Below are 24082 nucleotides of genomic sequence, written 5' to 3'. Positions count from 1 at the left end.
ATAGATTTGGGTTTTGCCAAATTCCTGGTTCTTCAATACTTTCGTTTAGCATGGAAGTACTGAGCTAATTAATGGCAATGAGAGTTGTGAATTGTTTGGGGAAATATTTCATAGTAGCAAAATAATTTTATTAACTTTCTACACTTTTTATTTTTTTCTTAAATGTGTTGATTGCCTTAACAGCAATTGGACCTTAATATGTTCCCTTTTGTCAACATTTAATAGAATAAATTCAATAAAAGAAATAGGCCTCAGAGGGCCAACTTGAAATAAATATTAAAGGTTAAGAAGTGAGAGGGATTTGTTTTGATTGATTTTTAAAAGATTGATGCCTGGAATTTCTGGTCTTGAGTTTTGCCTTTTGAAGTTGGGATTCAGCTCTGAAATCCAAGCTAATCATCGAAAGTAACCATGGGGGTAGTGCCTGTGGCTCAAGGAGTAGGGTGCCGGCCCCATATACCAGAGGTGGTGGGTTCAAACTCAACCCCGGCCAAAAAAAAAGAAAGTAACCATGGGAAACTGGATCTGACTTACAGATACTAAGGACTCCCAATAAGTTCACGTTTTCTTGAGATGGAGAAAACTCTGCAGAGCAGTAGACAGTTTTAGGGAATATATCTGCTTTTTTGAATCAAGATTTGGTTTTTGTTCTGTAGGAAGTTTGGTTTTTTAAAAATTATTTCATAATTTTAAAAAATCAGCCTTAGGCTACATGAAGAAAATCTTCATCTATGGGGGTGGGAATAGGCAGGGTATTGTGTAGGAAGGGAGAGACAGGACAGGGTGACTTCATCACAGGAAGAGAACTGTGACTTTTGATGGGTCTCCATCCGGGGAGTTTAGGATAGTGGTGAAGAGCACAAGCCTTAGAGTCTGATGAACCAATAGTTAAAATTCCAGCTCCGCCTAATTAGCTCTGTGACCTTGGGGACCTTATATAACCTCTCATAGCTTTGTTGTCCTCTTAGGGGAAATCATAGAACCTACTTGATGGGGTTAAATGTGTGTGACATAGGACCTGGCATATAAGGAGGATTAAAAAAACATACATTACCTATTAAAATAAAAGTGATAAATTAGTTCAGAGAAAACCTAATGGGTATGATAAGAAGAAAAAAATACTCTCTGGTGTGTCTTGGAGAAAAGGTTTGGAGCGACAGGGGAAAGGTACAATGGAGACTGGAGAGACTCCCTTTGTCACTCACTAGTAGGACTGGAAGAGGATGATACGCTCACTCGCTGAATGTGTTCAGTGATTGTCCCCAGCTTCCTTACCAGTGAGTACAATCTGTGTTAGCCACAGGTCTACTCACCTCAAGCACAGCACCCCGTACTCAGCCATTAACCACGTGTGCTGTGGTTTCCTCCTAAACACGGCATGCCTGCAGGAGGAAAACTGGGGCTGGCAGTTGGGGCCTGGAATGTAGGTCCTTGTACTGCCACCAGCTAGCTATGTGATCTTGTCTGAATCTTTTACTGCCCCGGGTTGTTATGGACTGAATGCATGGATTCTCCTCAAAATTCATATGTTGACGTCCTAACCCCCCATGTGATATTAGGAGGTAGGGCCTTTGGAGTGTTACCAGGTCATGAGAGGTAGGGCCTTTGGAGTGTTACCAGGTCGTGAGAGCAGAGCCCTCACGAATGGGATTCGTGCTGTTGTAAAGGGACTCTCTAGCCTTCTGCCTACTATGTGCGGATACAGTCGGAAGTCAGCAATCTGCAGGCCGGAGGAGGGTCCTCCCCAGAACCCAACCATGCAGCACCCTGTTCTTGGACTTCTAGCCTCCAGAACTATGACAAATAAATTTATAAGCTGTTATTAGCCAGGGTTCTTTGCTGAAACAGAGCCCACAGCATGTACAGGAGAATCAGCTCACACAGTTATGGGGCAGAGTCTCATGAGATGCCAGCTGGACAGCCAGGAGGGCCAGTGCTGTGATTTAGTCTGCATCTGAAGACCTAAGAACTGGGGGAGGCCACTACTGCTATTCACGCCCAGATTCCAAAGTCCTCAAAACCAGGAGCTCTGGTGTCTGAGGAAGAGGAGAGAAGAGACGTCACCTTTCCTCTACCTTTAGGTTTTACTCCAGCCCTCAAAGGATCAGGGGATTCCTAGACACATTGGTGAGGGTGGGTCCTCTTCACTCAGTCTACTGATTCAAATGCTAATCTCTTCCAGAACCATCCTCACAGACACACCCCAAAATAATGTTTTACCAGCTATCTGGGCATCCCTTAGTCCAGTCAATCTCACACATAAAATTAACTGTCCCAGTGGCCACCCAGCATACCCTTGTTATCGTGGCCTTGACTGAGTAGGACATGGGTTGAGTGGGAGGGTTTCTTCTCTCTAACATCACATGAAGCGGCTTTTGCTTTTGCTTTGCACTCTAACAGTGATTATCCCCAGCTTTCTTATCAGTGATGCATTCACAGAGGCTGTTTAAAAGTAAATTCAGTTCATTTATTGAGCATTGATTAGGTTGAGCCCCACACTATGCTGGGAAAATGGCATTAACTTTTTATTCCTTACAGTCATGGCTAGCCTGCCTTACGAGGGCAATTAAGAGCCAGATACAAGAAATAATTACTAGAGTAATATCTCACAGTTAGCTGCCTCGAAGAGCTTGTCAAAAGCAGTCTCTGAGTATACACAGGTGGGAATGAATAGAGATAAAAAGAGGCTGTGAGATGCTCTTACTTCTACAATTTCTAGCTGTTCAGGAAATCAGAGTTTAAACAGCACATGTTCTACTGGAGTTTTAGTGTCACCCCCTCTAGGGATGTTATTAACAATTTTTCCTTCCCCCATTCTCAGACTCCTAGAGGAGGAAAGGGCCGCTGCCTCTTTGGCTGAACAGTATGGCCTCCGGACACAGAAGGCGGCTGGGTTCATCTCCCTGGCTGCTGCTGGGAGTTGCAAGCCTTCTGACAGCGACACCCGTGCTCATGTGCTGTCTCCCAACCGAGCTCGGCCCCAAGTGAGAGAGAAATACAGTACAGCGTATTCATTCACCTTTGACAAAAAGAGATTCAATGATTTAGGTGCCAAAATAATAAGGGTCTGGAATGTGTAACATTTGCAGATTTTTGGCACTTTGGAGGATAGGTTTCCTCTGTTCACAGCAGTTCAGGTGGCTACCCAGTGAAGTGAGCACGAACTTTCCAAAACAAGCAGCAGCTCTGATCACCATCCCTGCATAAAGCCCTTCAGTGGCCTCCCATCATATGTATGATTACATCCAGACACTTTGACATGGTCTGTATAAGGCTGTGGTCAGTAGGCCTCTGCGTGTTGCTGGACTGTCACCTCCTGACCCTTGGTGTCTGGGTGGCTGCCCCCCTGGAACGTCTTTCTTGTCCTTTGTACTTCAGGAATCCTCTTTCCCAAACCTTCACATGGCTGTCTCCTCTTCATCCTAATGATCTCTGTCTCCCCTAGCTGAAATTGCCAGCCTCTGCCAATAGCTGTCACATAACCTGCGTTAATGTTCTTTGCTATCATTGCCACCATCTAAAGTCATCTCATTGTCATTTTCCTACAGTAGTAAGCGCCACAAAGGCCAGGGTCCTGCCTGTGTTCTCCACTGCTGTATCCCAGTGCCCGGAGTGAGCACTCAGTACATGTGTGTGATTAAGTGAGTGGACTGGGCAGGGATGAGGGCTAGGAGAGGACACGCGGGTCCAGTCCATATCCTTCTGCACAATCAGTAGAATCACGTGTTTTTTTTTTTTTTTTTGACTAATATGGGTCAAGGTAGAAATTGTGATTCTTTCCTATTAGATTCCCATGATCTATGTTTTCATGTAGGCAATTTCTTACTTAAAAGATTTCTCCAGGCATACAGTTTTGATGTAAAAGTGCTTGAGCTTTTCAAGAATTGCAGAGCTTTGTTCTAATTTCAGAACATATCAATGAAGATTATTTAAATATGCATTAAAAATTACAACCATTGCTTCAACCCCATTGTGAACACAATGCCCATTTGTGAGTTTGCTTCACAAATTCTCATTGATTTTATAACAGCTATATTCTAGCTTGAACCCTCTTCTTCCTCAGCAAACGCAGGGTTAACACATCTAATCTAACTTAAAAGACAAATTAACCGGAGTTTTATTTTTAACTTTTGTTACAAAGAAGCTCCCCATATGAATATGCTGATTAAAGTGTAATGCCATATATCTTTTATATGACTTCCTGTTTTATTTCTATTAAAGAGCAAATTGTCAGAATCACCAAAAATGGTGGATGGGACTAGGATCCTTTGCTTTAGGCAAATCTTGATTCTCATTCTGCTGAAACAATATTTCTGCTCATTGTCCATTATAGAAAGTGCACTCCTAATGCATCATGCTATTTTTTAGAAGATCTTTCCCTCGGACCTTATAGAATATTTTCCCAAAGATTATTTTAAGTGATATCATCCTCAAATCTGAGCTTTATCAAGACTGCCAGTGGTTCTACTTTTCCACAAGAACCACTGGCAGTCTTGATAAAGCTCAGATTTGAGGATGATATCACTTAAAGTAATCTTACCCAGGATGTCGCAGAGCAAAACTTCTGACAGATCTGGAAGGAAGGGGGCTGCAGGTATCAAGATATCAGGGCCGTGGATCCAGAACTGTTGGAAGTTTTGCTCTGCGACGTCCTGGATAAGCCATTTCAGCCCCTGGGGCCTCCTTAGCCATACACTGCAGTCATGAAGTGGGGCATAGGGGTGGGGAAGTGAGCACAGCTCACCTCTCCTACCCCATACTCCTTCAACTTTGCCTTTGGTCACCTTAGAAAGAATGATGTAGGTTTGCCCTGATCTGGCTCCAACCCTGAGTCTCAGTCCTCAGGAACTAAAACTCAGAGGGGTGTAGGTGAGAGAACCCCTTCACAAAGGGTTGTCAAGCATATCTGTCATTCAATACCTGAACAAGCATGGAGAGCTCCTGAAGCCTCACCTGCCTGGGTATAGCATGTGTGTGAAGAGCTGCCCTGAGTCCTGTGTGCCTATGGGACATGATGAACAGGATGCCAACGTGGGGGGATTCGAACGGGAGCACCCTTACACAGGGGCTGCCTTCCTTACACAAGGTAGTAGGGGGCTGCAGCAGTTCTGCACAGACCAAAACCAAGCATACCAAGAATTTGTAGCACTCTGTCATCAAGAAGCTACCCACCCTGCTCGCTTTTTTTTTTTTTTTGTGGTTTTTGGCTGGGGCTGGGTTTGAACCCACCACCTCCGGCATATGGGACTGGCACCCTACTCCTTGAGCCACAGGTGCCACCCTCTGGTCACTTTTTTAATCTCTCCCATATATTCAGCTTAACAGAATTATATAACACCTGCTAAATGGTTTCATTTTCAATTCATCATGTTCACCAAAACATCAAGTTTTCCCCAAATTATCTAATTTATTTGCATTCATTTTAATTTTTTTTTTTGAGACAGAGCCTCAAGCTGTCACCCTGGGTAGAGTGCTGTGGCATCACAGCTCACAGCAACCTCCAGCTCCTGGACTCAAGCGATTCTCCTTCCTCTGTTTCCCAAGTAGCTGGGGACCGCAGGCTCCCGCCACAACATCCGGCTATTTTTTGGTTGTAGCCATCATTGTTGTTTGGCGGGCCTGGACTGGATTCAAACCCGCCAGCTGAGGTGTATGTGGCTGGCGCTTTAGCTGCTTGAGCCACAGGCACCAAGCTCATTTTAATTTTTTTAAAAATCCACTGATGTCAGGACATATTATTGGAAAGCATAGGGAAGGATATTACAAAGTCCAACAGACGATGGTGTCCACCATTGTAGGGTGAAATCGCTGACATGAACATTTTTATTCTGCAAGAGAACTAATAAACCCAGTTTAGGAACTCACTGATAGGTTTTTAATTTGCCACCATTTTATCTGGTTACATGAATCTGATGATTGACTACTTTATTAATTCTATCTTTCTGCATTTTTGTAAGCATTGTCCCAAAACACTTGGACCTTTGGGCTTTTTTTATTTTTTAGTATGAAGTTTATCTGGAGGCATTTTTTGGTCATAAAAACATAATGAAAAATACAGAAGAGTGAAGAAAGAAAATAGAATCTCCTGTAATTTCACTGACCTTCACGTGTTCGAGTTGGAGAGGGAGCCCCGTGAAAACACAGACAGAGCTTATTTTGGTATCATTACCTTCAGAAGTATTGTTAAGCTGTTGTTTGTTTTTGGCCGGGGCTGGGTTTGAACCCACCACCTCCGGCATATGGGGTCGGCGCCTTACCCCTTTGAGCCACAGGCGCCGCCCATGTTAACCTGTTGTGATGCTCAGCTTCTTTGTAGTAGTTTCAGCAAATCCCAACCCCTGGCACCCACCAGCCCTGGCCTGTTGTTAGTGGTATTTGCTCATCCTTCCATTCCATCTTGTGAGCACCCTGATTTACTGGGCACTTGGTGCCAGAAGCCCTTTTTTTTTAGGGCCCATAAGGGATATATGAAGGCGTACCCTCCCATAGAGTGGCAATGTTTGCTTCCTTTCTCTAGAAGGACTTTGGTAACTACAGAGAAGGGGAAAAAGGAGATTTCCCTTCTCTTTTAGAGATGGCTTGAGATGGCTTTTTACCTCTTTCTGTTACACAGTCGTTGTTTTTTACTGTCATCAAGTTGGCAAACATCATGCCATTCCCCTCCCTGGGACTGAATTCCTAATCCACATTCATTCCCAGAGAATTTTCAGGACTTTTATTGAGCCAAATCAGGCCTTTTCTCTGGGAAGCGACACCACCCCCTCCCTCCTCTGTATCAGACAGTGCGAGACGGGATGCCATAAGCGCACAGCATCTTTTAATGTGTGTTATCACTCCCATTTTATACATGGAAGAGGAACTAAGCCTCACAGGTAAGGGGTATAGCATTTAGTTCTTGACAGGTGTATTTGTTCAGTGAATGGCGAATGTTGAATTTTGCCTTTTATATTTTGAAAATGCACCTCTGTGCAAGTCTGAGGGACTGGGAGTCTGGTAAAAGACAAGTGGATCACATCCCAGTTTACAGCCCTTTGCTCACTGAGCCAACCTCCTCCTGGCTGTGACTTCTGGCCACCTCTTGAAAAGGTGCAGAAGTACAAGGCAGATCAGCAGCAGGTGGGGTTGATGGCTTTGATGGCAAGTTAGGGCAGAAGCAGGTGGCCATGGGATGGCTTTTCAGAACTGAAGACAGTTTCCTGGAAGGCATGGGATACTTCCCAGGATGTTGTGAACCTGGGGGCTCCTGGAGGGGGGCTCCTGGGTGGACTTCCTTCTGTCGGGCAGCAAGACTCGGGGGCCTTATTGGGACTGCAGGTCAATCGCTCTACCCTTGCCGCAGGTGTTTCTTGTAGCTTTACCTCCTTCAATCGAGTTGCAGACACTGTGCTGCCCGTAAACTAACAGGTGCAGTTTTCATCACTTTTCAGACCGGGAATGACCAGGGATCACATTTGTGACAGTCATTTTTGCCTCATGAAAAGGCAAAGTTACAACAAGCTTAGCTTAAAGTTCTTAATTGGCTTTTGCTATTCTGGATAAAACAGAGTGAGTGTTCTGATGAGCCAAGCAGAGGAGGTTGGTTTTATGGACAGAAAAGGGCAGAAGGTGGCAGAAACATAACAGAAAGCAGATTGGTTGTTTCAAGGTTACTTTTCTTATGAAAGTTAAAGCAAAGCGCGCTTTCTTATCATGCTAGCTAAAACTGGCCTGTTTGGGGATTTGGCTATTAGTTCTCTCTCCCTCATTCCCCCTGATTTCTCTGAAGGTCAGAGAAACAACTTAATTTCTGGGTGTGGAACATCAGCGTGAGTAACTTCATTTTGCTTTGGTCTGTTAGGCTTAGTACAGGAGTTCAGTCCAAACCTATGGCCTCCCATAAATTTTATTTGATAGGCTATAGGGTTGAGCATCTTTGTTAAGCCATTTAACTCTTTTTTTTTTTTTTGCCATTTAACTCTTGAAACTAAAGCAAGAGAGAAGATTGTCTAGTTACTAGTTAAAATGAAGACAGTTTAATGAGGTGGGCTGGAGCAAGGCAAACTAAAAACAAAGATCTTCATTTTGCCTCATTATCTGGCCTATTTTTAATTCACTGTATAATGATATGGCCCTCCCTTGAATAGTAATCATTTATGCGAGGTGTTAGAATGTGCCTCTTCAGTAAGCCCTGTCATTTTGAAAAAGTAGAGGGCTAAACAATAAAGACTTAATTTTATTTCAGCAAGATTGTGGTCCCATTGATGAGTAAGACCTCGATTTCAGCGCTTTTGGAAGCTATTTTGATTAAAATGACTTTAAAACAACTTCCAAAATATTTCAGGCTGATATCAAAGATTCAGACTTATTTTAAAACAAGTGACCTTATACAAAACAGAATTAAACAAACTGAATAAAAGTGCCTGTAATGTATTGTTATGGTACAGGAGAAGAAGAGACCAGGTAGGATATTATAAAAGATGGTATTAGCCCTCTTTTAAAAAGATGAGTCTGCTTTAGATAGGAAAGAGAGAGCAAGAACAGAATTCAGAGCTAGGGGAAGCACATGGAGGCTTGGAAATAGGTGACCCATGCATGCTGGGTATTGAGAGCAGAGTTTTTGAAATAGTAATAGAAGTGGGGAGGAAGGGAGGAGAGTGGGGCCAGACGTTGGAAGCTATGCATGGCTAAAGAATCTGTGCTTTATTCTATTTTATAAAAGAATTCAGAGCCTGCCCATGTTTGAAATGGGAGGATGAAAGATGTGTCCCCCCCTTAAGCAGGGAAAAGATAACTGTTTGCATTGAAAAGGATGAACTCGAATGGCTGAAGAGAGAGGGCAAGAACACCCGGGGGGGCCAATTCTATGTGACCCTATGTGAGAGGAGACTACAGGGAAAAGATTGTTTACGAACTATTTTAAAGGCAAACTATGTGATGACTAATAGGACTTCAGGGAAGTGATAAAGGAAACACGATTTTTAGAGATTACCAGCTTGGATAATTGGACAGACAGAAGGGATCCAAGAAAAGAAATATTTGCTTGGTTGCAAGAAAAGTGATAAACTTGACTTGGTTAGAGAGCAGAAATCCCAATTGGTAACTCTAAGAAGTACAAGTGAGAGAATTTTTGAAGCTGTATGCACTGAGGTTGTAGGGGCTGAGGGAAAACTCCCTTCGCCCTAGGAAAGTTCGACTGACAAAAGCAGATTAAGAGGAGAGAAGGCATATAAAATTTTAACAGGCACAGAGGAGTCACGGAGAATGGTTACACAGCAGCCCACTGATGTATGGAAGCCTATACCTTCTTTGTCATAGGGGAGGGAGACTATGAGGAATATGGACAATTCTTCTGAGGGGCAGTAAATTATAAGGGGAAATGAATGGACAGAAATTAACACATAAATGCTATTTGGGGGATTTGAGTGAGCCTGAGAGGTACCTGAGGTAGCCTGAGATAATACCAAGTCAGGTGTTACCTTGTGAAGAAGTCTTTTCAGGTGTGTTTACATTCCTGAGTCTTTTCTGAGATAGATAATGAGATTTCACTGAGGGGATGAAGGCAATTGTGTTTCTTCTGGAAAGAAGCTTTCTTGGCCAGAGAGAGAAATTCCAGAGCTAGTCCTTCCCTGAACTGAGGGGGAGAGAGGGGTGGTTGTACAGTCCAAGGTTAAAGGGACCTTGATTCTGAGACCACTTCTAAGATCTCTCAGCTTGTCAAAGCGCCAGTCTTTGGGATGTCGCTTCTGAGCCTCGACAAGGTCATATTTGAAGCCATAGGGGCAAACTGGATCTCCTTAGACGATTTTACCCCAGAATGAGAGGTTGGATTCCTCCTAGGTACCTCCTGGCAGTAGTTAGGGGCTCCTCAGAAAGCCCTCACTTGATTGAGGATTGTGAGTTTGTGTCCAGGCTGCTCAGTAGACATCCACAAGGGAGTCCACCACTCTGGGAGCCGTAAGATTAATACCTTCCTGATCTATCCCTCCCTTCTCTCTAGGCCGGGCCACTGTGAAGTTCTCTAGAAGTAAGTCCTCCTAAGGGCTGCTCTTTAAGACTCAGCTATTCCTGGGCAGCGCCTGTGGCTCAAGGAGTAGGGCACCAGCCCCATGTACTGGGGGTGACGGGTTCAAGTCTGGCCCTGGCCAAAACTTTCAAAAAAAAGACTCAGCTGTTGCTGACGAGGACCCCAGACTTAGTGATGTCTGCTGCATACTCAGAAGGGTCAGTTGGCCACATGTGACTGCCTGTTTACAATGGATGAGAATGAAGAAAGAGGCCCCAAAGAAGAATTGAGGACTCTGCCTTTAAGTGGGAAAAAAAAAGTGTGCTTAGGAAAGATAGGGGAATACAAATCAAGTTTATCACTTTTCCTGGGACTGAGCAAATATGTCTCTTCTTGGATCTCTTCTGTCTAAAGGTAGCATCATTTCCCCCTAATTATCCAACTGGCAATTATAGGAAGGAGAGATTTTAGCAAGGAGCAATGGAGGAGAAATTATATATAAATATAACAGGGTTCACTTGAGACTAAGGTGTGGGAATTAGGAAACTTTTGGCCACCTTTGGAAAATATTAGTGACCTTCTCGGTACTAAGAAATTTTATGGTGTAGTCGGGATATAAAATCATCAGTAAATGTGACCCTAGAAGCTTGATAGTAGGGGAAGGTGAAAAATGGGTAATGTAGGGAAGATACAAGGAGTTTGATGCTAGATTTATAATTCAGTGCTAGAAGACTAACAGAACTATCTAGAACAAATATACTTGGATTCATTATTCAGTATTATTCTGTACTCAGTAAATAGAGAACCCTATCTTAAAGGGGAATTTGTATTCAACTGTATTAACAGTACCTCATTTTATCACCTCCATTCCTGTGCTATGTACTGTAAGAGAATGGTGAAAAAGTAAGGAACGGCCTCTGTACACCACCCCCCACCCCAAATGATCTGACACAGGAAGGGGACAGAGTGAAATGGGAGCTGGTCACTGAGGCAGGAGAGGCCTATGCACAGGACTGGGAAAGAAATTCCAGGAGAGGCTTATTGTACCCTCAATGAATCCCCAACAATAAAAAAAAAAAAAAAAGAAAAGAAATTCCAGGAGAAATGTGACACTGATCACAAAGATGGAGATAAATGCAGCATGCCGTGAGGACTCATTGGATTTGTGCTCCTGTCACTTGCAGAAAGCTCATGTCAGTGGTGTCTTGGTCTGGACTGCTATATGAAAATACCACAGACTTAGAAACAGAAGCATATTTCTCCCAGTTTGGGAGGATGAGAAGTCCAAGATCAAGGTGTCTGGTGATTCCACTTCCTGATTCCGAGATGGGGACTCCTTGCTGAGTCCTCATGTGGAAGAAGAGGGAAAGGGGGCTCTCAGGGACGTCTTTTATAAGGACACTAATCTCATTCATCACCCCCCAAAGGCCCTACCTCCTATACCATTCTTTTGGTGATTAGGATTTCAGCATAGGAATTCTGGGGGACAGAACCATTCAGACCACAGCAGTGGGAAAAGCAGCAAATGAGATTGGGTGGAATCAGATCATGAGATGATCTCTCAGTTCCAAACAGGCAGGCTTGGAATTAATATACTGAGGATAACTTAGGAGCATGCACAGGGCGGTGACCTAGTGAAAGAAGTGTTCAAGATCTGACCGATGGAATATAGCCCATAACTATTTAGAAAAAAATACAGAATCAAGCTATTAAGTCTTATTAGGGGAGAAAAGGACTGGTGACCAAAAATAAGCAAATAAGGTAATACAATCTGCTTTGTGGCCCCAATTCCAAACAACAAGAACAGCAGATGCCTTCTTAACTGAAATAATCTGAACCAGTGGGACATCAATGGATGCTAAAGTGGAAATGTTATATACGTCACTCACCTGTAGATGAATTTTCTAACTAGAAAGGTCGTAATGTCTGTTGCCGCATTTTTTGATGTAAAGTTGAGGTCACCTCTTTGAGTCTGGGGACTAGAATATTGTGTATTTTTTTTTTTCACATAAATGACACCCATAAGTATCACTTTGGATGTCCAGCTTTGGTGTTTTCAGAATGACTGAGAATCTTGATGTTGACAGCATGCTGAGTGCGCTCTCTTTCTCAGTTTGTAACAGTCTTCCCCTCACCAAATTCAATGGCACTTTTGTTGCGGTTGCTGTTTTTAAAGAAACCCACCTTTTGGCAGACTTCATGGTACTTCTTGTAGACAGAAGAACCCCATTTCTTTTCACAATTACATTTCCTTCATTTATGTAATTAATATCTGATTGAAGTATATACCTTTCGTAATAAGTGTGGCCAGCCTCACACGTTGGGGAACCCAACTGATGGTTGGTATTCCAGCCAAGTGGGAAGAACAGAACAGCCCAGGACCATGGGCCAAGTCTTGTGAGCTGAGGTTGACTGAGCAAGCTTCTTACCTTCCCTCAGATTAGTGACTGTCAGAGGAACGCTCTCTAAAATTTTCTCTAGACATTCCATTTTGGGAATGCATGTTTAGGGGATCTTTTTTATATATGTTGCCACCACTCATTAGAGTTCCCTGTATTTGTCCACTCCATGCAAATCACTGACCATGCTTCAGCTAGCTCTATCTCCTGGTGTCTCAGTCCCTGTCACCCTCCCCTGCCCATGTGGAGTTCAACCATAGATTCCCAGCAAAACCCCTAGTGCTGGCAAAACCCCTAGGGATACCAAAAAGCTATGGAAGCCATGCAAGGCCAAGGTCCAAATTACAGCTAAGTATGTTCTGCTTTAAACTGGTTATATTTACCTCTGTTCTTACTTCCTTGTGCTTTAGAAGTAGAGCTTCATTTTGAAGTTTACTAAGTTTACTACATAGCAAATTATGTTTGCAACGTATATGTAACTCTTAACTAACCAGGACTCAAAATTTTGTCTTGAATTTTAGATTTGTTAAATAAAGTAGAACAGTCATATTTAACAAATAACTTTATAGATACTTAGCTGCACTGTACAGACTAGATCTGAAACTACTGTACATTTCCAAGTTGGCCTCTCAACTTTGACTGGAGCCAGACACCCCTCTACTGACCCTCTCCTCTCATCTGTGTACATACGTGTATGTGCATCTGTGTGCGTCTGTGTACATGAGCGCGTATGCATGTGTCTGTGTATAGCAAACTAAATACATGTGTGTACACAAGGAATTAGAGCCTCCCTGGGAGCAGCTAGTCTCTTTCTCTTTTGCAACATATACCTGTTGTATATCGCCTGTTGTCCTCTGATGGTCATGTTTTATATTCATAACATCTCTGGCCTACATCCTGCCTCATGACCTTAGCTTCAACTCCCACACCATCTGGACATATTCTTTCACACCTGCAGTTAAATTCCTAAGAGAAATGAACTGATTGAGCCAATCACTGTCATTTGTGTTTGTGCAAAGACTCTCATGCCAAGGCCCGGTGCAAGTGTAGAGACAGGCCACTCTGAGAACAGGGGACCATTTCCATTGCTACCAGGTAAGACCAGGACAGGGAGAAGCTATCATGTAGGACGTGGCCGCCCAGGCAGCAGGTGCTCCAGGGGTGGGGCAATTTCCTTTCGAGGATGCATGAAAGAGAAAGTTGCCATCACTTCTTCAGAGGGAGATGTCATATTGGCATTTAGGCAGCCTGGCTTTGCACCATTCCAATATGTACAAATTTCCATCACCAAATATAGTTACACACAAGGTCCCCACCACCAAATTTCAATGATTCTGTATATTAGTTAGCTGGAGATAGTGTAAGAGAGGCTAGAAGTCGAGGTCAGTGTTTGGTTCCTTTTGAGCCTCCTCTCCTTGGCTTGCAGATGGTGCCTCTTTGCTGGACCTACACAGAGCAGTTCTTCTGTGTGAATCTTAATCTCCTTTTCTGAGAAGGACAGCAGTCATAGAGGCTTAGGGCCCACCAATGTGACCTCACTTTACCCAAATTACCTCCGTAAAGGCCCTATTTTCAAGTACAATTATATTCTAAGGTATTGGGGGGTTAGGACCTCAACATATGAATTTTGGAGGGATGTACTTCAGCTCACAACACCACAACATAGCAATTTTAAGTCATTGCATATGAAGTACAGGCTTTGCTGCTAACTCTTCAGCCCACAAATCACTGTGTACATAACAAATGCACATTATCAGTGACCAGTCCTATCACTTTGTTCTAAGTCTATTGGTGGTTAGTCAGTGAGCATCTGTTGCTCAGCGGATGCACAGACAGCAAAGCATGTAGTTACATTTCCTCCTTGTCTCCCAGTGATAAACTCAGATGACATTTTACACAAACAGCTCCTCAGGAGAGGGAACTGGCCACCAAAAAATTAAAGTACTGAAAGAAACGAGAAGTAAAGGCAGGAATTGAAATTCATGGTGATTAGATTTGAAAATGGCAACAGCAAGTGAAGATAGCATGAGACATAGGCCTGGATGAAGCTACAATGCACGGTATTTGAAAAAGTCTGACGAGAATAAAAAGCAAACGAAAGCCATCTCAACATAGTTTAAATTGCACTAGCAGAGAAAGCCACTTAGGTTTGAAATTGACTATTTACATCTTCTTTAGATGAGAGAGTGTAATAATAACTTAAAAATTCCTGATCAGTGTGACTAGTATTCAGGACAAACTGGTGAGGTTAGTTGCTGAATTAAAAGAAAATGGTCATTGCATGGAGACTGTACAAGAACTTTGTGTTTGTGCCAGTAGAGGTTGGTATCATTGTTTTGGAAGTTGGTGTGAATTGATCAATATTACACTGTGTGGTGACCCTACTAGCGCAGATACGGTTGCTCCTGTGAAATCTGCACCCCGAATCCAAGGATTAAGACAGGTTTATGATGATCATGGAATAGTTAGTGCTAATGAGATAGACCTTTTGGAAGACATCCCTATAAGAACTTACGTCAAGAAAGGTGTAGGACCACAAAGTGGTGGTTAAGGAGAAAGTCTAGATACTCAGCCAGGAACTTAGTAAAGGTGGACTTACTGACATAAACGAGAAATGTCATGGTAAAGAAAAGAAAAGGATGAAGATATTCTAGAGGAAGTGAGTGGTACAGGTGGAAAAAAAAAAAAAACAACTTCACATTAAAGGATCTCAGATATTTTATAACAATGAAATGTTGGAAGGGCAACATTGGGTGAAATATTGGAAGCTGATCCAAATTTAAGAGTATGGCAATTTGCCACATGGCATAGAAAAGATATTCACTCCATATCATAAGTTATTTGACAAGGAGAAGTAGGCACCGCTTTACAAAACTCATTCTAATAGTTGTATTTTCTAATAAAAATATACACCAACTCCATTCAATTGAAAACTCTACAGCTCAAAAGGTACCAAAGATATCCGCTGTTCAATATACTTTTGGTAAATTTTTCACAAATGAAGTACTTTAATGCTTAATATTCCTAGTATTTTAAATTACTATACTAAGTAAATGTTCATTTTGCTATTTTTTTTTTCATTTTTCTACATATATGAAACTGACAGAAAGAGTTTTTAGTGTTTTGGCATAAAATTTTAAAGGTCATGGGACAATCAAAATTTTCCCATTGATCATCAAAATGACTTTGTACAGTTTCAACCTGCATAGTTGTCAGGGCTCCACCCTTCTGTGCAGAGTAAGGACTGTGTGGTAACGTGTGTATGGGTTTGTGTGATCTTTGCTGGAAGTCCTCCTTAGAGGTGTCGCCTTATGCTTTCACCTATGCCGAGCAAGTATAAGTTAGCCTTTTCCTGATGATTCAGGGTCATCTTTAAAAACAGCAGTTGTTTTTTATGCTATAAAGTAAAACAGCCTGCAAATTAAGGGTGTGGTTTACACAGCCACACTTCCAAAGTTCAAATACTGAGTCTGCTACTTACTTTTGTATGATCTGTAGCAAGATGCTGTGTCTCCGTGTGCCTCACTTTCCTCATCTGTAAAATGAAGAGAATGATAGTATCTACCTTGTAGCACGGTTGTGAAGATTGAATGAATAAACATATATAAAGCGCCGACTGCCTGATAACATAATGAGCAGTGCGTTAGCCATCGTTGCTGCTGCTGGTGGTGACTGTGGTGGTGGGGACCACAGTGGTGGTAGCAGCAGCACCTGCAGCCACAGTGGAAGTATCAATGATGCTGTGTGTCTAAAGATTTATCGAGGTTGGGGCTATTTCTTTCCTGTATCAGATAGCCTCAAGCTGTTATGCTTTTGATGTCTTGAGTTGCTTTGTGTGTTCTCCTCTCTCATCACTGGGCTATTAACGAGCATTCTCTGCATCTGCCTCCAGAATAAGTGCCACCTTCTCAACACCCTCTCGTTAATTTGACACCTGTGAGCACCATTGGTACAAGGTCCAGGGGATCTGTCTTGTGTAGTTTATGTGACCAGCACATTCAAGCTCAGTTCCTCACTGATGCCCTATCACAGGGGAGCCCACGAGAGAACCACTTATTGGCTCAAGGCTCCCATTCATGGGGGTGCCTCCAATTTGCCATTTGCCATTATCTCTAAATGAAATTATGCCCATTGTATTTTACCCATCTGTCTTAAAAGAATTATTCTTTCTAAGTGTTGAAATTATACTACCATCTTTTGGGATTTTTTTCATTTATTTTTTTTTAATATCCTGAGAACCTTGAAGTACAAAAGGGCCCAGCCTCTCCGAGGAGCCCTGCTCAAGAGAAGAGCAGATGGAATTCTTAGATATATAATGACTTGATGGTAACTGGATAAATGGGCTCAGGATAAAAAAGCAGGTGTAAGAAAATACTCATTTTCCTCTTCCCAACCCCAAATTGATTTTGCCCCAAATAATGTACTAACTTACCTTATCTCAGATGTGTAAACTGGGGTTCCCTGTGTCCTCCCCCAACTTTCCTTACGTAGCTTCCTAATGCTATAGGGGAAAGAGAGAGCGTTAGCTCATTTTTTTTGGCAAAAATAATAAGAAGTTATTCAACAAGAAATAGAAAATCCCTGCTATACCAGGAAGTTCAGTTAAGCTGAGGCTCAATTGGCTTCTTGATGGCCAGCATTGTAGATTTCAGGCCCAGCTCAGGGAGAGCTGGACACACAGTTGGCATCCAGGTTGCCTGGTAGATGAATGAAATAAATGAAGATCTACAGAATTAATGCCATCAGTTTATTGTACCATAGTGGAAAAACAGAAAAAAACCCTGCTTAGCCTTCAGATCAGCTCATCTCTTAAATAGTTGAGGCATTTGTTAACAAAATTACAAAGTCTGTGAACGGTTATTTCCTATATACAAGTATTTTCTTACATCATGGTTATTTCCATAATAACATTTGAATGAATAAACAGGAATTTTTGAACAAGGCTTCTAGCCATTGGCCAGGGCAAGACTGAACTTGCTCCCTGTTGAAATGCTAAAAGGTTTGAGTTCTAAAGGAAAGCTGGTGAGATTGCACTGGGATTAGGTGCTGTGTTTTGAGGCGAGGCGATAGGAAACAGGTATGAACCTGCAATTGTTCCGGTTTTCTCCTAAATTTTAGAGAATTTGATTTCCCCCCCACTCCCAGAGACTTTTCTTATGGTAGAATACACATAAAATTTACTGTTTTGTTTTCAGTGTACATTTTAGTAGCTTTAATTATGTTCACATTTGTTGCATAGTCACCACTATCATCCATCTCCAGAGCTTTCCATCATCTCCACATAGAAATTCAGTACGCATTAAAACACTAACTCCCTGTCCCTTGGCCTTTGGTAACCGCTACCTTTCTTCAGATAAGTGGAATCATACCGGTAATATTTGTCCTTTTGTGTCTGGCTGACTTCACTTTAGGAAATTTGATTTTTATGCTTACTTTTCTAACTGGTTGCTGCTTTAGGGGGACAGAAGTAAACACAAACAGCCTTGTCCAAAGCCCTAAGTCTGAAATTCTTCCTCCAGCACTGCTATGGTATTTCTTAAACTAAGTGACTAAAATGATGTGGTATCTTTGAGAAAGAGCTCTACATTCAGTTTTCTTGTTGTTTAGTATGTATTTCTATTGTAAGAAAAATTCTCATAGGTGAAATTTTACATTTTCCTAAAAATGCCACTTTTTTTGTTATAACTGTTGCTCTTCTCCAGGGCTGGAGGGAAGTTTAGCCTCCCTGAATAGTGGAGTCAAGTTTGGTGATGTGTGAGTTGTACCCACAAAGCAGTAGGGCAGTGTTTTTCAACCTTTTTTTTAATCTCACGGCACACCTGAACTTAAACTTCTGTGGCACACTTAAATTATGTTGATCAAAAAAAAAAAAATTCAGTAAAAGAAAGCGTATACGTACTGTGATTTGAACTTCTTTTGAAAATAATTTAATTAATGACCTTTAAAAATTTTCATGGCACACCAGTGTCCAGGCACACCAGTTGAAAATCACTGCACTAGAGTAATGTAATTGTCTTCAGCATTCTTTGATGCTGAGCCCCACCCCCACCCCTAGCAGCACCCCAGGGTCCTCTTTCTGGAATCCATTCAGAGTTCCTAAGGGAGAAGGAGCCTGTGTCAGTGGACAGAAACACGTTTAAATATCAGAGTTAGTACTGGAATACCGAATTTCCCATTCCCCTTCCCAGAAATTCCCCATGCTTTGTCTAAAATTGTCTTTTAAAAAATTGCTCCTTCCAGTGTTTCTTAAGATGGTTTGTTCCACTCTGCGGGCTGCACCACACTGCCTGGTGGACTCGGAGACGTGGAGGGGGAACAAAGCGCAGGGGTTGGCGTGGGGCTTTTTGTTTGCGCGTCCCTGTTTACCTATTCACAATCATGGATCCCTTCTGCGAAACGCGCGCGGCAGCACCCCTCACACCGCGGGGTCGGGAAGGAGGAGCGTAATGCCGCCGACTTTGTGGACCTTTCATCAGGCAGTAAAAGGTGTAGTCTGTGTGTGTCAGGATGACACAGGGCCGCGGCTGGACCCACGTGTGGAGGCTTCCGGGGTCTGCCATGTGCTTTTTTGTAAGCTGCAAACTGTTTCCTCCAAACAGCTAATCCTGCCGGCCAGTCTCCGCATTTGGTTGCTTTCCTCAGACCTAACTGAAAAAGGATTCAGTCTGCGTCCCGTTCCTGCACACCCTGAGTCATGAAAACATAATCTTTTTCTTTTAAGCAAAATTGGAAGAAGAAAAAGAAAGAGAAAGAGAGAGAGAGAAAGAAAAAGGTTGCCATCCAGTGGAGGAAGGAGTAACTCCCAGTTTCATTCAGGGGGAAAAAAAAAAAAAAAACGCAGGCTGAAATATGCTTAACTATTTTAACTTGACTGGGGATTTTTACCACTTCGAGGGTATTTTTGGTGACATCCGGAGCCAAATGGGTGCAGTGCGCCTTTAAGAAAAGAGGTGCCTCACCAAACTTCGCTGTAGTTGTATCTCACCACTTCGGTAGGGAAGGAAAGTGTTAATTTCTTATTTGTACACTTTTTTTCCCCCGACTTCCTTCCTATTCACTTCATTAAATCTAGAGGCAGTTCGGCATGGGAGCCGTCTGTATGTTGAATTAGGGCTCGCACTCTTGCGCAACACGTCACCAGTCGGAAGCTGGGGGTTTGCTTCTGTGATTTATTTCATTATTGTGCTGGTAAAAGGTTTGGAAGGGAATTCTTTTTTGGGGTAGTACTTTAGCATTGTATAGCAAGTTTTCGTGTTTTTTTTTTTTTTTCTTTTGTGCGCCCCCCCCCCCACCCAGGGCTGAGTTGAGTCAGTTGAGCCAGTTTAATAAATAATTTTTTAAAACAAAAGAACAGTTTAAAATCTCCATGAATAATTTTACTTACATGCAGGAGTAATCTTACTCTACTCTTTTACGTGCGAAAAGCATTGGGAAGTATTTAGTGAATTGATTTCCATTAGAAAAAGACCCTTAGAAATCACAGAACATAAAGCACTGCATATGGACGTGTTTGGGGGTCTTTGGGGAGGAGGGAAGAGGTTTTGTAGCTCTGCATTCCTGCATAAAACCTTAATTTTAAGGGGAATGATGGTCAGTACTTTTGTGTGTTTCCTTGTAATTCCAGAACCTAAATTTAATAAGAATCTGCACGTATTAGCAATTGTAATAAATATTGTTTCACTAGTTCTATTTGCAATTTAATTTGTTTTCCGCTTCTTAGCTACTCACAGATTTAGAGATTTAAAATCCAAATATCACAAGCTTATGCTTTGTTCCCTTTTTTCAAATTAAGGGGGGCATAGAGTAGTGTAATACCCTTTTCACAACTTCCCCCCTCTTCATTTTATCCCACTGTAAAGAAAAACAATGAAAAATTTTACAGCATGAAACTGAAAGTGAAGTATCACAGTTGTTGGAGATTTTCTTTAAAGAGAAGAATAACATTGTATTAAAATATTTAAAACAGAACATGCACATTGCTTTTACTTACATGCATTTAATGGAAAAAAAATTGTCTTCTATTTAAAAAATCATTTTAGATTGCTCCAAAACCGTGCAGCTTATTTTTTTAAAAAAAGCACTAAAATGAGGTGTAAAATATCAAAAGAAGCATACCTTCTTTTAATTTTTAAAAATAAATTTGAATATTAATTTGTTTTCTTATTGGCTTAATTATTAAAATGCAAGCAGGAATCAGAAACCACCTGAGCTAAAATCTCTAATTCTGCTGCCTGGAATAATAAAGGGGAGAAAAAATATGATAAGTAGTTGTCAATATTAAAACAGGCTGAAGGAGGAAGGCTTCGGGCCTTGTAGTGGGTAGAATGAAACAGCAGATTTGAGTATCCACAATCCTTTCAGTATTAAATTTTCAGTAAAATAAAATTACTTGTATATGAAAACATAGCCTTTCCCCAGCTCTCTTTTTTTTCCTGATCAGCTGATGAAGAGACTAGCAGCTCGCTGCTTTGCTGGCTTGTTAATTTTATCCCCACTAACTGTGATTTCCGATAGCCGGCCTGCTGATAGTGGTAAGGTAAATATCCTTTTTCGTTGCCGTCTTGAAGATTCAGTAGAACTACATCCCAGGCATGTGTAGGTGTGTAACACATCAAAAGCCGGTGTTCTCCGTATTTCTGTGTGCAACTGGGTGCTTGAGAAGAGCAGTACCATTAACTGTTGACAGCCTTGCATGCTGTATTTATTATTGGCATGTTCAGCCTCCAAGATATGCGGGACAATTTCCTTTTCTTAATCTTTGCTTAGCTGCAGTATGTTTAGCTGTATAGTGGGTGTCCTGCTTTTAGGCAAATGAATATTAATGAAATAATGTGGAGCTTTTTTTTTTTTCTTTTTCCTTTTTCCTTATAACTCATCAGATCTCGCCTCCTTCATAGTGGTTATCTGAACACTGTAGGATCGTGATGGAAATTGTCTTTTGATTATTAAGGCCTAGGCTCAGACTGTCCCTGAGGATTCTGTGTGCATGTTGCTTCTATGGATTTGCACATTGGAGGATGCATAGAAAACATATTTTTTTAAATCCCACTGGCATTTTCAACATGCCAGGTTGTTTTGTGTTCTGTACCAGGTTTTCTTCACAAAACCTTTCTTTTTCAGGAGGCATTGTGTATAAGTGAAAGAAATTATGTCTGAGCTGTAATCACTCTTTATATTGATTGTTATACTCACATGATCATAAATATTAGCCATGTTTGGTGCTGTGGAGAAATGAAGGTAATTGCCTTATGATTAGAGCTCTTTCAGCTACGAGAAAGGATTGATTATCATTTGCATACTGGAGGCAATATTGAGAGGCAGGGGGAACAAATAACATCAGTTATTTTGTGTGAGAAAGCAATCTCAAAATGTAAAGATTTTTTTCAAAAGAATTTCTCTGCCATGTTCAAATTTTATGTGGGTTTTGTGGTTTTATGGGGCTTTTTTTCCAGTTTTTGTTTTCCTTTATTTTTCTTCTTTTGAGTTTTGAGATTTACAAGGGGGGGAAAAAAAAGTTTAAACTTCTGGGTCTGTCACATGGATCTGTTAGCCCTTTATGAACAGGTTTCTTTTATACCTGGTTGTTTTTATAGCTATTTTATTATCTCTCTGCATTAGTGCTGCTGGCTCTGGTTTAAAGCAAGCGTTTGCAGGTAATTGGAAAAAAGTGTTTGTTGTTTGTGAGTGTGTGTTCTTTATCGGATGATTTAAGTGCGTTCACCAAGGAATGTGGCTTTGTACTTCCCTGTTCCCTTGTTTACTAATTGCTACGTTAGAACAAAAATCTGGCTGGAATTTTGTTCTGTGTTGTGAATTATGAATAAATTGATGTGAAACCTCTAGGAAAGGTCAAAGATGGTATGATTGTATGGCTGTGTTCTTAGGGAAATATTTTTCTTCACCCAGTCCTCACTTTTGTTTACCTTCCCCTTCTGACAGCAATGAAACAGTTAGGGTCTTGTTCTTATATTGAGCTAAAATTTCGCTTGGATGTTATCAGACACTTGTACATATAGCTCTTTTAATATTTGTCATATTCTTCTTTAGTCAATGTTTCCGGCCTTCAACAATGTTATTTTGCTTATGAAGCAGACTTGTGTTAAAGATGCATTTTGTCTATTAGGGTAGCCTTCCTTTTTTCTTCTTCCTCCACAGATGTCTGCTAACTTTTACTTTTTTTATTAGTTGGGTTCATTTTATTCTCATTGTTTAAACTATATATAAATATATATATATGCACACAACATGTTTTTTGTTTTTGTTTTTGTTTTTGTTCTTGGTTATTTTCTCGTCTTGAATTTTTCTCCTTCATTTCTGATTATCAGGCCATCGAAGACGGCAATTTGGAAGAAATGGAAGAGGAAGTACGGCTTAAAAAACGAAAAAGACGAAGAAATGTGGATAAAGATCCTGCAAAAGAAGACGTGGAGAAGGCTAAGAAGAGAAGAGGCCGCCCGCCAGCCGAAAAGCTGTCACCAAATCCCCCCAAACTGACCAAGCAGATGAACGCTATCATAGATACTGTGATAAACTACAAAGATAGGTGAGTGAGTGTGCCTTCCTCTTGGTCATCCTTCGCCCAGGCTGTGAGGGATACTGCCTAAATGGAGCAAGATGAAGTATGTTGTATGTTTTGTGTTTCATGGTTTTCTCTGCAAAGGTGTGAGTAACTTTGTACCATGTTCAAAATGGCCACTTTTGTAAAAGGTTTCGACAGGTATTAATACAGCTGGAAATGAGTTTAGATTATAAAATTAAAAATACATAGGAAGCAGAGAAGGACTCTTGAGGACCTCCAAAAGGCCTTTATTTATGGGAGAAGGTACTGGGATGATAGAGTGAAATTATTTTTTTTGGACTAAATTGTTAGAGAAAGAAGAATCCTAGTATGTTTAAGATAAATATTTCATGTTGAGCCTCTTTTTAAAACCAGGCAGATGCTTCATTGAAAATACTGTTTCTCTTTCATTCTAATACTTGAATTTCTGAGCACTTCTCAGAGCCATCTCTCTCTTCTTAATAATACGTCTTCTACATAGTGTGATTTTTCAGTAAATCTTATCTTTTTCATGGAACTTTTGGATGTGAACTTTGAGAAGGCTTTTCTGGACATGATTCCCAGAACATTTGAAACAAATAATTATTTGAAAACCAAAGCAAAGACCTTTTAGGGTATCAGTCAGTCCTAAAGATAAACTAGTTTGGCTACACTTGGGTTAGTTGATGTTATTTATCGACTTGGTTTCCACTTGTTAACCATGTAATGATGTTTTCACTTGAAGATAGCATCTCATTTCATTTGGACAATTGATAGGAAATAAAACAGACATTTTACTTCTCTAAATAGTGGCATCAATCAGTTTTTAGTTAATGAAACATTTTTTTTTAATTCCCCCAAAGGGTGCATCATTCCTGGGGGCACTAAAGTATCTGGGTGCTGTGTGGAGTGGATAGAGCAAGCTCCTATTCCATCTCCCTGCTCCAAAAAATCCATTTAGTATATTATCATCCAATGGAAGGTGTATCAGATATTAAACTGGGAACAACAGGTCTGATTCTACACGTGATCTTAGCCAAAATGCTGAGTAGCAGGTGTTTACTCAGTTGACATTAGTTTGACATTAACTAATGTTACTCTGTACACCTGGAAGCATTTAACACGAATAACTAAGTTATGTTTTTAGTTTTTCACTGTGGCTTT

At 41.3% G+C, this 24082-nt stretch overlaps 1 protein-coding gene and 1 non-coding gene across 7 annotated transcripts in view; one reads left to right on the top strand and one right to left on the bottom strand.

Annotated features, from left to right (window-relative positions):
- SMARCA2 (SWI/SNF related, matrix associated, actin dependent regulator of chromatin, subfamily a, member 2) overlaps nt 1-24082 on the top strand; it is a 172606-nt gene that overhangs the window by 118520 nt on the left and 30004 nt on the right. For 5 of the 6 annotated variants that reach the window (XM_053574053.1, XM_053574068.1, XM_053574060.1 and 2 more), the window contains exon 28: nt 22707-22924. In XM_053574053.1, coding sequence (XP_053430028.1) covers nt 22707-22924 — 218 coding nt within the window. Of the gene's footprint in view, nt 1-19448; nt 19570-20821; nt 20918-22706; nt 22925-24082 lie in introns of those variants that run through there. The other variant, XM_053574084.1, reaches the window with a different exon arrangement.
- LOC128580382 (U2 spliceosomal RNA) lies at nt 23778-23974 on the bottom strand. Its single transcript, XR_008378669.1, has one exon. It is a non-coding gene; the product is annotated as a U2 spliceosomal RNA (small nuclear RNA).

The sequence above is a fragment of the Nycticebus coucang genome, chromosome 2 (genome assembly GCF_027406575.1).
Source record: "Nycticebus coucang isolate mNycCou1 chromosome 2, mNycCou1.pri, whole genome shotgun sequence".
NCBI classification, from domain to species: Eukaryota; Metazoa; Chordata; class Mammalia; order Primates; family Lorisidae; genus Nycticebus; species Nycticebus coucang.
The sequence above is the reverse complement of the archived record's forward strand: the minus strand, read 5'-3'. Positions and strand labels throughout refer to the sequence as shown.